This window comes from Callithrix jacchus, chromosome 3 (genome assembly GCF_049354715.1).
Source record: "Callithrix jacchus isolate 240 chromosome 3, calJac240_pri, whole genome shotgun sequence".
In the NCBI taxonomy this organism is placed as follows: domain Eukaryota; kingdom Metazoa; phylum Chordata; class Mammalia; order Primates; family Cebidae; genus Callithrix; species Callithrix jacchus.
This window is the reverse complement of record NC_133504.1, coordinates 87,754,052-87,767,551: the sequence shown is the minus strand read 5'-3', so window position 1 is coordinate 87,767,551 and position 13,500 is coordinate 87,754,052. Positions and strand designations below refer to the sequence as shown.

At 37.4% G+C, this 13,500-nt stretch overlaps 1 protein-coding gene across 11 annotated transcripts in view; it reads left to right on the top strand.

Annotated features, from left to right (window-relative positions):
* SEC24B (SEC24 homolog B, COPII component) overlaps nucleotides 1-13,500 on the top strand; it is a 112,458-nt gene that overhangs the window by 91,368 nt on the left and 7,590 nt on the right. For 7 of the 11 annotated variants that reach the window (XM_054253064.2, XM_054253065.2, XM_054253062.2 and 4 more), the window contains 6 exons: nucleotides 3,862-4,037; nucleotides 4,961-5,098; nucleotides 6,195-6,299; nucleotides 7,149-7,241; nucleotides 11,185-11,288; nucleotides 12,239-12,345. In XM_054253064.2, coding sequence (XP_054109039.1) covers nucleotides 3,862-4,037; nucleotides 4,961-5,098; nucleotides 6,195-6,299; nucleotides 7,149-7,241; nucleotides 11,185-11,288; nucleotides 12,239-12,345 — 723 coding nt within the window. Of the gene's footprint in view, nucleotides 1-3,861; nucleotides 4,038-4,960; nucleotides 5,099-6,194; nucleotides 6,300-7,148; nucleotides 7,242-11,184; nucleotides 11,289-12,238; nucleotides 13,146-13,500 lie in introns of those variants that run through there. The other 4 variants (XM_078366703.1, XM_008992863.5, XM_035293150.3 and 1 more) reach the window with 1 other exon arrangement.

Sequence of the window (13,500 nt, the reverse complement as noted above, 5' to 3'; positions counted from 1 at the left end):
CCCCGTCTCTACTACAAACACAAAAAATTAGCTGGGCATGGTGGCGCATGCCTGTAATCCCAGCTACTCAGGAGGCTGAGGCAAGAGGCGGAGGTTGCGATGAGCCGAGATCGCGCCATTGCACTCCAGCCTGAGTAACGAGCGAAACTCCGTCTCAAAAAAAAAAGAAATTGAAGCTTGGCCAGGCACAGTAGCTCACACCTGTAATCCCAGCACTTTGGGTGGCCGAGGCTGGCAAATCACAAGGTCAGGAGTGGAGTTTGAGACCAGCCTGGCCAACATGGTGAAACCCCGTCTCTACTAAAAATACAAAAAATTAGCTGGGCATGGTAGTGTGTTCCTATAATCCTAGCTACTCGGGAGACTGAGACTGGAGAATTGCTTGAACCTGGGAGGCAGAAGTTGCATAGTGCTGAGACCGTGCCACTGCACTATAGTCTGGGCAACCGAGTAAGACTCTGTCTCAAAAAAAAAAAAAACTGAAGTTAGGGTTTTCTCTTATTTAAAAAGCGTATAATTTACATTTTTATTTACTGCAATATTAGTCTTTATATTTCTTTGCTTCTTTCAGAATCTTTGGGGGAATTCATAATCTCTAAAAATACGGTTAAAAACTGAAATGTCGGCCGGGCGTAGTGGCTCACGCCTGTAATCCAAGCACTTTGGAGGCCAAGGCGGGAGGATCACCTGAGGTCGGGAGTTCAAGACCAGCCAGACCAACATGGTGAAACCCCGTCTTTAAAAAAAAATTTTTTTTTAAACTGAAATGTCCTTTAAATAATGTATGCAGAAACCATGGTACACTCATACGTAGAATATAATTCAATAGTAAAAAGGAATGAACTATCAATACTTGAACAAACATGGCTGCCTCTCAAAGACATTCTGCTAAATGAAAGAAGCTAGACTTGAAAAGCTGCTAAGGCCCGGTGCAGTGGCTCACGTCTGTAATCCTAGCACTTTGGGAGGCTGAGGTGGGCAGATCACCTGAGGTCAAGAGTTTGAGACCAGCCTGACCAATATGGTGAAACCCCATCTCTAATAAAAATGTAAAAATTAGCTGGGCGTGGTGGCAGGTGCCAGTAGTCCCAGCTACTCATTGCTTGAACCTGGAAGGTGGAGGTTGCAGTGAGCCAAAATCATGCCATTGCACTCCAGCCTGGGTGACAGAGTGAGACTCCATCTCAAGAAAAATGAAAAAAAAAAAAAAAAAAAAAGCTGCGTAGGCCACTTTTGGTGGCTCATGCCTGTAATCCCAGTACTTTGGGAAGCCAAGGTGGGTGGATCACCTGAGGTCAGGAGTTGGAGACCAGCCTGACGTGGTAAAACCCTATCTCTACCAAAAATACAAGAAAAAAATTAGCTGACTGTGGTGCTGCATGCCTATAATCCCAACTACTTGGGAAGTTGAGGCAGGAGAATCCCTTGAACCCGGGAGGCGGAAGTTGCAGTGAGCCAAGGACAAACTACCATACTCCTGCCTAAGTGACAGAGCAAGACTTCTGTCTAAAAAAAAAAAAAAAGCTGCCTACAAATGATTTTATTTATATGACATTCAAGAAAATGGAAAATTATCAAATAGAGACTCATCAGGGTTGAGGCTAAAGGAAGGAGGGTTTTACTGCAAAGGGGCAGTATAGAGGGGTAATTTTGGGGGTGATGGAACTATTGTGTATCCTGATTGTGGTAGAGATTATATAGCTATGCATTTGATACATAACCACTATAGAACTGTACTGAAATTAATTTTACTATATGTAAGTCTGAGAAAATCCTTTTGAGAATTAACATAGCACTTAATGTTTTCTTTCTTTCTTTTTTTTTTTAATAAAGATGGGGTTTCACCATGATGGCCAGGCTGGTCTTATTCCTGACCTCATGTGATCCACCCACCTTGGCCTCCCAAAGTGCTAGGGTTACAGGTGTGAGACATGGCACCTGGCCTCTTTTTTTTTTTTAAGATGGAATTTTGCTCTTATGCCCATGCTTGAGCACAATGGCAAGATTTCAGCTCACTGCAACCTCTGCCTGCCAGGTTCAAGCAATTCTCCTGCCTCAGCCTCCTGAGTAGCTGGGATTACAGGCATGCATCACCAGGCCTGGCTAATTTTGTATTTTTAGTAGAGATGGGGTTTCTCCATGTTGGTCAGGCTGGTATCGAACTCCTGGCCTCAGGTGATCCACCCGCCTTGGCCTCCCAAAGTGCTGGTATTAAACAGGCATGAGCCACTGTGCCCAGCCAGCACTTAATGTTTTCAGTGAATTAGCCTTGTAGATGAATTCAGACATGAAACAAGCTTTGCTATTTTCCACATAATCCTAGAAAAAGATGGTCATTAATGCTAATTTGGGGAAAATTATAATAGCATTTACTAAAGGAGCCAAATTTTTTTTTTAATAAATAATGGAAGTATTTAATTAGGCTGAGTGTGGTGGCTCATGCCTGTAATCCAGCACTTTGGGAGGCTGAAGCAGGTGGATCGGATAACTTGCCCACAGGAGTTCAAGACCAGCTTTTCAATAGGGTGAGACCCTGTCTCTACTAAAAATACAAAAATTAACCAGGCATGGTGGTGCACACCTGTGGTCCCAGCTGCTCGGGAGGCTGAGGCAGGAGAATCTGTTGAACCCAGGATGTGGAGGTTGCATTGAGCTGAGATCGCACCACTGCACTCCAGCTTGGGCAACAGGGAGACTCTGTCTCGGAAAAAAAAAAAAGGATTTAATCAGATTAATTAAAATATTTAACTAAAATCAGAGACTTGTATATCAGATTTTCTTTTATTTTTAAATTTTAACTTTTGTTTTTGATTCAAGGGGTACATATGTAGATTCTTGTGATGGGATCAGTTTTGTACCCCAAACTCAAGATCCAAATTTTTAAAGTATAATTTTATATGTAGATTTTGAATTAATTATACCATAACCAGTTGTTTTTCAATATAATTTTATTTTTAGTGCTTGGGCGCATGTATGTGTGTGTGTGTGTGTGTGTGTGTGTGTGTGTGTGTGTATGTAAAATGTTATCCCTATTTTAATAGAATATATTATTGGAGAAAAATAAGTTTCGCATTACCTATCTCTTCAGTGGATGCATGAAAACCTGTCTTCATTTTTCCCTTTCAAAAAATTTGTTGGTTTGGAATACTTTACAAAAATTGTAGAGGATCACAAGGTATAACTCAGATTGTAGAATTTACATTGGTTGGGCAGAAAAAATGATACATATGACTTGGTGTTTGAGTAATGGACACCTTCCCAAGGCTTTTTCAGAAGTAAATGGAAAATATGCATTTCACTAGTATCAATAGTGGCTACATGCTTTTGGGTTTGTTTTTAGACAGGGTCCTGTCTGTCACCCTTGCTGGAGCGCAGTGGTACGATCACAGGTCACGGCAGCTTCGACCTCCCACGCTCAAACAATCCTCCTACTTCAGCCTCCCGAATAGCTGGGACTACAGGCCCATGCCACCATGCCCAGCTAATTTTTTTTTTTGTAGAGATAAGGTCTCCTGTGTTGCCTAATCTGTTGTTGAACTCCTGGGCTCAAGTGATTCTCCCACCTTGGCCTCCCAAAGTGCTGGGATTACAGGCATGAGCCACCATACCCAGCCTGGCTAAATAGATTTAAGAGATTAAAACAAAAATGTCCAAAAGCATCTAGATTTGTTCTGATTGATTTATTTCAGAAAAAAAATTGTATGAGAATACACTTGAAATAAGGGAGCAGATGAAATGCATTTTTTAATCCAAAAAACTTAGCTAAATTTTGTTTCTTAAATGATGCAAATAAATTTTCTCCCTTATAGTGTCCATTGGATTCTAATGGTTAAAATGTCTTTTATTTTGGTTGCTTTATAGCTGTGGATCGGTCCATTTCATCAAGTCTATCAGATGCACGAGATGCCTTAGTGAATGCTATAGTGGACTCATTGTCTGCATATGGCTCAACTGTCTCAAACTTACAGCACTCTGCGTTGATGGCGCCCAGCTCCCTCAAGTTGTTTCCTCTCTATGTTTTGGCCCTTCTCAAACAGGTAGCTCTCTATACATTGCTGTCTTTAATAATGTATTTTAAAATTCTCAGATACGTATATGAAGAAAGGAAATCTATGTTGTTGTTTTTTAATACTTAACTAGAGGATTATTCACTTTAACATTGAAAGAGTTTTGAAGAATAGAAAAAGATTAATGGGGCTGGGCATGGTGGCTCATGCCTGTAATCCCAGCATTTTGGGAGACCGAGGCAAGTGGATTGCCTGAGGTCAGGAGTTCGAGACCAGCCTGGCCAACATAGTGAAACCCCATCTCTACTAAAAATACAAAAATTAGCTGGGCATGGTGGTGTGTGCCTGTAATCCCAGCTACTCAGGAGCCTGAGGCAGGAGAATCGCTTAAACCTGGGAGGTGGAGGTTGCAGTGAGCCAGGATCATGTCACTGCACTCCAGTCAGGGCAACAGAGCGAGACTCCATCTCAAAAAAAAAAAGAAAAAAAAAAAAATCAATGGAAAATGAAGGTACACAAATTACGTGATGACTTTAATGAAACCATATTCTCTCTTTAATGTGTGTGAGCAGTTTGCATAATGGTGCAGTCATAACTCACTCTTAATATGTCCTGGAAAGAGAGTCTAAGGACAGAATCTAATACTTAACAAGCATCTTTCCATGTTTCTGGCACCATAAAAGGTGTCCGTGCTTCATTTTATTTAATCCTTTCAACAACCTAACAAGCTATTATTTTTCCTGTTTTTCTCATGATGACAACAATGTAGCTCATAAGAGCTAAGTAACTTGCTCCAGCCTCACAAACCTATTAAATATCATAGCTGAGAATTGAATCAAGGTCTGTCTGATTTAAAGGCCATGCTTTTTCCATGACTGATAGTGTATAATTGTTTTAATATTCATCTGCCATGTTTGTATTTTACTTGAAAATGTTTGTCTTTTTCCATGTAGAAAGCATTTAGAACGGGTACAAGCACACGCCTGGATGATCGTGTATACGCCATGTGTCAGATAAAGTCTCAGCCACTTGTTCATCTGATGAAAATGATTCATCCCAACTTATACAGGATAGACAGATTGACAGATGAGGTATGCATTTTAGTGCATTTGAAATTTTTAAATTTGAATATATTTGAGTGTCTTGATTCTATAGCTAAGATGGTAATACACTATCAACTGGTTTTTCTTTGTAACTCTTTTCCCCCTTGTGATAGTAATTCATTAAATAAGGACACTGGCTGTGGATATGATTGAATGGCAGGACTTTCAGATACCATTAGTGGTTTAGAATTTTTAAAAATAGTTTCATATCAGAAGTAATTTATCCTGTAGGTTTGGTTATAATGTGTATTACAAAGCTAATTTGTAGAGTGGACATTTCCATTTATATTTTGTAGATATTGACTGCTTCAATTTTTTTTTTTAAAGATAGTCTTCTTCTGTCAACCAAGCTGGAGTACAGTGGTGCAATCTTGGCTCACTGCAACCTCTGCCTCCTGGGTTCAAGCTATTCTGCTTCAGCCTCCTGAGTAGCTGGTATTACAGGCACATATTGCCACGCCTGGCTAATTTTTGTATTTTTAGTAGAGACAGAGTTTCACCATGTTGGCCAGGCTGGTCTGGAACTCTTGACCTCAAGTGATCCGCCCATCTCAGCCTCCCAAAGTGCTAGGTTTACAGGTGTGAGCCACCACACCCAGCCAATATTGACTGCTTCTGATAAGATCAGTTGCAGTTTTGATTATATAGTAAACCAAATTTGATATCCAATAATAATTTTAATATGCAAATATGTAGTCTTTTATCTTCCTTGTGTGAAAGCTATATTCTTTGGAATTAGTATTAATTCCAAGCATAATGTATGTTGCCAAAGAAATGTAAAAAAGTAGTTGGCTATGCAACAGAGTCAATAGTCACACATGTAATATATTCTGACCCCACCCTAAAAGGGAAGGGAATATGACAGATCATTTTATGTATTCATGTTTTTACATTTTAAATTTGAATACAGTTGAGTGTCTTGATTCTACAACCAAGGTGTTAGAATAAAATCAGTATTTTTTTGCATCATACAAAACTTCCAAGTGTTATTTTCCAGTGCTTCATAAAGGGTTACTGACCATTAGCTCCCAAACTGTGATGATAGTAATGTAATCTTATGCACATTCTCTCTTTTTCTTTTCAGGGTGCAATACATGTTAATGACAGGATTGTACCACAGCCACCTCTTCAAAAACTGTCTGCAGAGAAGCTGACAAGAGAAGGTGCTTTCCTTATGGACTGTGGCTCTGTAAGCAACTTCTTCTGGCAAAGCTTACCACTGTTTGAGCTAACAAAAAAAAAAAAATACTTTAGGGTCCAGCTGTTATCACAGAGGCAGGCAGTGAAAAGTGAATTAGGAATAGGAGCTGAAATTGGTAACTGACACTAGAGGTGAATTTACTTAAACTTTTCTATTTAGACTTCATTTTATATTGATGTTATTGATATTTGGATTGATAGTACTGATAGAGTAATATATTTTAATATGTATTGTTTACTGTCATGAATTATATATACTTGATGAAGAGAACTCATGAGGTAAATTCCTGTCTTCAGGGACTTTTCATCTAAAGTCTAGAATTTAAAAGTATTTCAAGAGTTTATCTAGTTCAACTTACATTTACTGTCAGAAATCTCATTAATGATTAGGAGTTCAAGAGAAGTCACTGGTCAGGGGTAGTAGTTGAAGGGTGTCAGAATGGTTAAGATGGCTTCAAAATGATGCCTTTTGAGCAGGAAAAGGATTTGGATAGCCACAGAAGAGGGAGAAATGCATGAGTTAAAATATACAGACAATAATTGAAATAGTGGATAGGAAATACCATGAGTCAATTGCACTGATTAGAGGATTATATTTCTATTGGGAAAATAAGTACAAAAGGTAAAATACATTTTATGGGAAGCCTTAACATTTGATCAAAGAAAATGTGTACCACTCTGGATTCTTAGATAGAGATTCACAATGTAACAATTATAGATTTCCTTTTTACTCTTATGTTTGTTCCTACCTTATTTGAGGTGATAATTTTGATAAAATTAACTAAAATGAGTTATCTTAATTGTTAGGGAGTTTTAATATGTTGGTTTTTGTTTTTAGGTTTTTTACATTTGGGTTGGGAAAGGCTGTGACAATAACTTCATAGAGAATGTGCTTGGATATCCTAATTTTGCATCAATACCACAGAAAATGGTCAGTTGATTTTATACACTATTAACTTTTTGTTTGCTCCATTTTTATTTTTTAATTGATGTAAAATTCATATAATATTCATGATTTTAAAATGTACAGTTCAGTGTTTTTTAGTATCACACCATGTTTTACAACCATTACCACTGTTTAGTTTCAGAACATTAATATCACCCTAAAATGAAAACCATATCTCGCAATTCTTCCCTATCCTTGCCCCCAGGCAGCTACTAATCTACTTTGTATCTATGGATTTGTCTATTCTGGATATGTTATATAAATGGCAATATATGGTTTTTGTGTTTGGCTTCTTTCACTTTCTGTAATGTTTTTAAGATTCATTCATGTTGTAGCTTATATTAGTAGTTCTTTTTCTTGTTTTGTTTTTTTTTCTAAACAGGATCTTGCTCTGTCACCCAGACTGAGTAGTACAGTGGCTTAATAATGGCTCACTACAGCCTCGACCTCCTGTGCTTAAGTGGTCCTCTCACTTCAGCCTCCTGAGTAGCCGGGACCACAGGAGTGTGCCACCACTTAGGCTAATTTTTTTTAGTTTTTTGTAGAGATGGGGTATCCCTGTGTTGCCCAGGCTGGTCTCGAGCTCCTGGACTCAAGCAGTCCTCCTACCTTGGCCTCCGAGAGTGGTGGGATTACAGGCGTGAGTCAATGTGCCTGGCCAGTTTTTTCTTTTTTATGACTAAAAAATTGTCCATTGTATGGACATACCACATTTTGATCATCCATTCATCCACTGATGGATATTTCAGTTGTTTCTACTTTGGAACTGTTGTGAATAGTGCTATGATGAATGCTTGTATACAGGTCTTTGTGTGAACATATGTTTTCAGTTCTCTTGGGCATATCACTAGGAGTATAATTAGTGGGTCACATAACTCTGTGTTTAACTGAGGAACTGCCAAACCGTTTTCCAACAACTTTAACTTTATATTTAAATTATTTTGCTAATACTAAACATAATTTTTTCAGTAGGATTTTACTGAATGTATGCTAACCAATACCAAGGAAATATGATTCTGAAAACAGATTTGTATAAATTAATTAACTGAAAGGGAAGGCTGACCTACTTTATTGCGTTAGATACTATAAACATATCCTTTTCTCTGAAATTAATATAAATTCAGTGTAATTCTTTTTACAATCTCTCATTGTTTTTTTTTAAATGTTGACAAATTATCCAAAAGTTCATTTTTAAAACCCAACAAATGAGGATAATAAGAAAATGAAAAGGGAGAATAACGCCAGCGAAGGGGGAAATAGATGAAAAATAAATTCTAAGTAAAATAGTAAACCTCATTTTAAAGCTGTAATTATTTAAGTACCTTGATACTGGCATAGTAAACAGATCAGTGGAACAGAATAGAGTTCTGAAATAGATCTAATTAATGAAGAACACAGTGTGGTAAAGATTGCATTTCAAATTATTGTGGGGAAATGGAACATTAGAAAAATAATCTTGGGTCCACTGATTAGTCATTAAGGAAAAATCATGGCTGGATATTTAACTTATTCCTTATATCAAAATAACTTTCAAATGGATCATACATGTAAACTTAAAAAGGAAACTATGCAGATCACTGGAAGAAATATTTGTGCATGTTTATGATTTTTTTATGATATTAAAATGAGTAAGGCCTTTGTAAGTCAGTGATTCAAAAGATCAAAAGCATAAATATTAAACATTTCTATTCGGTAAAAATAAATAAAACCAAAATACAAACAAAATCTTAAGATTATCTGTAACTGGCCGGGCGCAGTGGCTCAAGCCTGTCATCCCAGCACTTTGGGAGGCCGAGGCGGGTGGATCACGAGGTCAAGAGATGGAGACCATCCTGGTCAACATGGTGAAACCCCATCTCTACTACAAATACAAAAAATTAGCTGGGCATGGTGGCGCATGCCTGTAATCCCAGCTACTCAGGAGGCTGAGGCAGGAGAATTGCCTGAACCCAGGAGGCAAAGGTTGCGGTGAGCCGAGATCGCGCCATTGCACTCCAGCCTGGGTACCAAGAGTGAAACTCTGTCTCAAAAAAAAAAAAAAAAAAAAGATTATCTGTAGCTAATAGGACTGGAAAAGAGCTAACTTCTCTATAAAAAATTATCTTACAAATCTTTAAGAAGACCTTCCTTACTTTCTACCTCCTCTAAAGAAACCTGGGTAAAGGATTTTAACAGGCAATTTATAAAGGAAAAATAAAGTAGAGGTCAAACGAAACAATATTTAGCCTCACTCATAATCAGGAAAAAAGTAGTAATGTAGCATTTCTTTCATTTACCAGGTTGTCAATAATTTTTAAATTTGATAGTAGGCAATTATATAGATAGTATGGGCCAGTGGACACTGTCAAGCACTGTTGACTGGAGTATGTAGTACTTATATAACTTTTTGGAGAGCCATTTGACAATGTCTGTTAAAATCATGTTCTTTTTCACACAGTAAATTATTCTGCAAAGAATATATCTCATAGATGTATTCATAGAAGTAGGTATATGTACACACATGCTTATAATATTAAATAATAGCTGTGAATTTATTAAAAAGAATACAGTCTGGGGCACTGAGCTATGCTGTGAATTTATTAAATAATAGCTGTGAATTTATTAAAAAGAATACAGTCTGGGGCACCGTGCTATGCACTTGTGGTCCCAGCTACTTGGGAGGGTAGGACGCAGGCAGGAGGATTGCTTGAGCCCAGAAATTTAAAGCTGTAATGCACTATGACTGTACCTATGTACAGCCATTGCACTCCAGTCCGGGCAACCTAGCAAGACCCCATCTCTTTAAAAAAAAAAAAAGAGAGAGAAAAGAAAAATACAGTCTGAAGTGAATAGTATTATATGATCCCTATTTGTATTTTCAAAAATGTGTTTGTGTACTTACTAATAATTTCGAAAACATCTGAAAAAATTCACATCAAAATGGAAATGGTTTTTAAAATATTGACATGAATTACAAATATAATCAATCCAAACTTGTCTATTTAAATTCATATTTGAGGGTTTTTTAAACTTTTAATTTACTATTTTACAGTTGGTTTTGAAAAAGAAAAATAAATCTTACCTTTTTAGGTATATATGTATATAAAAATAATAGATTGTTAGGTCCTTTTAAAATAGCTTTCCATATTGGGTTGGTGTTGTTTTTTTTTTTTTTTTTTTTCCTAAACGGAGTCTCGCTCTGTCACCCAGGCTAGAGTACAGTGGCAGGATCTTGGCTCACTGCAACCTCTGCCTCCCAGGCTCAAGCAATTCTCCTGCCTCAGCCTCCTGAGTAGCTGGGATTACAGGCACACACCACCGTGCCCAGCTAATTTTTGTATTTTTAGTAGAGATAAGAGTTTCACCATGTTGGTCAGGATGGTCTTGAACTCCTGACCTCAAGTGATCTATCTGCCTGGGCCTCCCAAAGTGCTGGGATTACAGACGTGAGACACCGCACCTGGCTGCATATAGTTTTAAAATATACTTATATATCCACACTGTTCTTTAAAATTTTAAATTAAAGGAAACATGAAATTCTCCCAGAATGGCTATCTTTAAAGAGGATATAGTATATAATTGCTAAGGGAATTTGGAACTTAATGGTATCCCCCTTCATTTGAACATTTCCTCTAGTAGAAACATAAAGGCACTACACAATACTGACATGCTAATTGATGTTTATGTTTTATTTACTTCTGAAGAAAAATACAATATTCAGGTAAAATGTCAGTGATATACTTCTCAGTGCACATATTTTATTGACTTAACCAGAAAAATATAAACAGATTTTTCAACAGTTAAAATTTCATTTGTGTAGTTGCTGCTGTTGAGGCTAAGAAATAGAGTTCTGGCAGTTGGGTTTGATAATAGGAATGGTGATTTTGTTCTAATACTGCTAAGGTCTATAAGAAAGGAAATAGTTTTCTAATTGTATTTCTTTTACCAGACACATCTTCCAGAGCTAGATACACTTTCATCAGAAAGAGCCAGATCCTTCATAACTTGGCTTAGAGACAGCAGACCATTAAGTCCAGTCCTTCACATAGTAAAGTGAGTAATTTTACAACTTAATTATGAAGTTGTCTTTCTCATATAGTCTGTGGAATTGCTTCAAAACAAACTTTAAATGGTATCAAAATATATTCTGATGGTAGAATTTTGTTACTTGATTTGTATCCCTTGTATTTCATTTTTCTGACATCCCCGTGTATTAGTAATTTTTAATATTTATTTATTTAATTTGAGATAGAGTCTCACTCTGTCACCCAGGCTGGAGTTCAGGGGTACTATCACAGTTCACTGCAGCCTAGACCTCCCATGCTCAGGTAATCCTTCCAATTCAGACTCCCAAGTAGTTGGGACTGCAGGCACTGGCCTCCACCCCTGGCTAATTTTTAATTATTAATTTTTTTTTTGCGATGGAGTTTCACTCTTGTCACCCAGATTGGAATGCAATGGCATGATCTTGGCTCACTGCAATCTCCACCTCCTGGGTTCAAGCAATTCCCCTGCCTCAGCCTCCCAAGTAGCTGGGATTACAGGCACCTGCCACCATGCTCAGCTGATTTTTGTATTTTTAGTAGAGACAGGATTTCACCATGTTGGCCAGGCTAGTCTCGAACTCTTGACCTCAGATGATCCACCCTCCTCAGCCTCCCAGAGCGCTGGGATTATAAGTGTGAGCCACCGCGCCCAGCCAATTTTTAAAGTGTTTTTTGGAGATTGGAGATCTTGCTATTTTACCCAGGCTAGTCTTAAACTCCTGAGCTCAACAGTCCTCCCACATTAGCCTCTTAAAGTGCTGATATTACAGATGTGAGCTGCTACACTCAGCCCAGTAATTTTTTAAATATATAGTTACTCTTTTTAGAAATATGTGCTTTTATTTTATTTGTATAAATTTACAAGATACAAGTGGAATTTTATTAGATAGATTGTAAAGTGGTGAAGTCAGGGCTTTTAAATATATTTTTAGACAAATGCCCTTTTCTTTCTTCCAGAGATGAGAGTCCTGCCAAAGCAGAATTTTTTCAGCATTTGATTGAAGACCGGACAGAAGCTGCATTTTCTTACTATGAATTTTTGCTTCATGTTCAGCAGCAGATTTGTAAGTGAAGTAGAATAAAATTGAATAAGAAAAAGGTCTATAACCTAGATAAAGCATAATCTGTCAAAGAAGTGTGTAGGAAATTTGAAATGAAGGAATTTGTTAATACAAGATGCAACGCACAGCACTCTGTCTGAGGCTTTGGTAAAAAGTCAGAGGGAAGAAAGAACCTGGCAGATTTTTTTCAACCCAGATTAATGGTAACGATGATGCTGTTTCACCAGGTATATTTTGAATTGGTTTCTACACATTTCCAGTAGTATGGCAGTACAGTGCTCTGTTCATTGCAAGCTGGCAAATTTATGTAGCTATGTGGAATGATATGTCATGTAAAACTAGATAAATTCTTTTTTCTTATAATTAATATAACATTTCTGAACTTGAACTCTGGCAAGAGATGCCAAAAGGCAGTGGTACCATGTTACTTGTTTATATGAATTACTTTTTAACAAGGAATGATTCTTATTCATTAAATGAATTCAACATCTTCCCTGTAAAAACAATAGCGTTTCAGTACATAAACTATAGAAAAAAATCTATATATAATGTACATAAATGTTACATTTGTAAAGAAAATGTAAAAATGTAACTATAGAATATGAATTGCTTAAACTGTGCTGCATTGTTGGATGACAACTCTTTTTGTCACAATTAGAGAATGAGGTTGACTAATGCGTGTTATGAATTGAGTCCACAAAGGAACACAAAAGGAACACAAAACTCTTTGTAATTCTGTTAAATCTTTTATGTGGATTTATTTATGATCAGCCTACTAATTAAAAATATTTCGCTTGACAGTATGGTTTGGTGATTTTTGAGGGTTTTTGTGGGTACTGGTGGGTTTGTTTGTTTTTTTTACATACAGGATATATTGAATTTACTAATTGGGGAAATGCAGTGATACTGCATTTCAGTTAGTAATATATATGAATCAGACCAGGCGCAGTGGCTCACACCTATAATCTCAGCAGTTTGGGAGGCCAAGATGGGCAGATCATTTGAGGTCAGGAGTTCATGACCAGCCTGGCCAACATGGTGAAACCTCATCTCTGTTAAAAATACCAAAATTAGCCAGGTGTGGTGGCAGGCACCTGTAATCCCAGCTACTTGGGAGGCTGAAACAGGAGAATCACTTCAACCCGGAGGCAGAGGTTG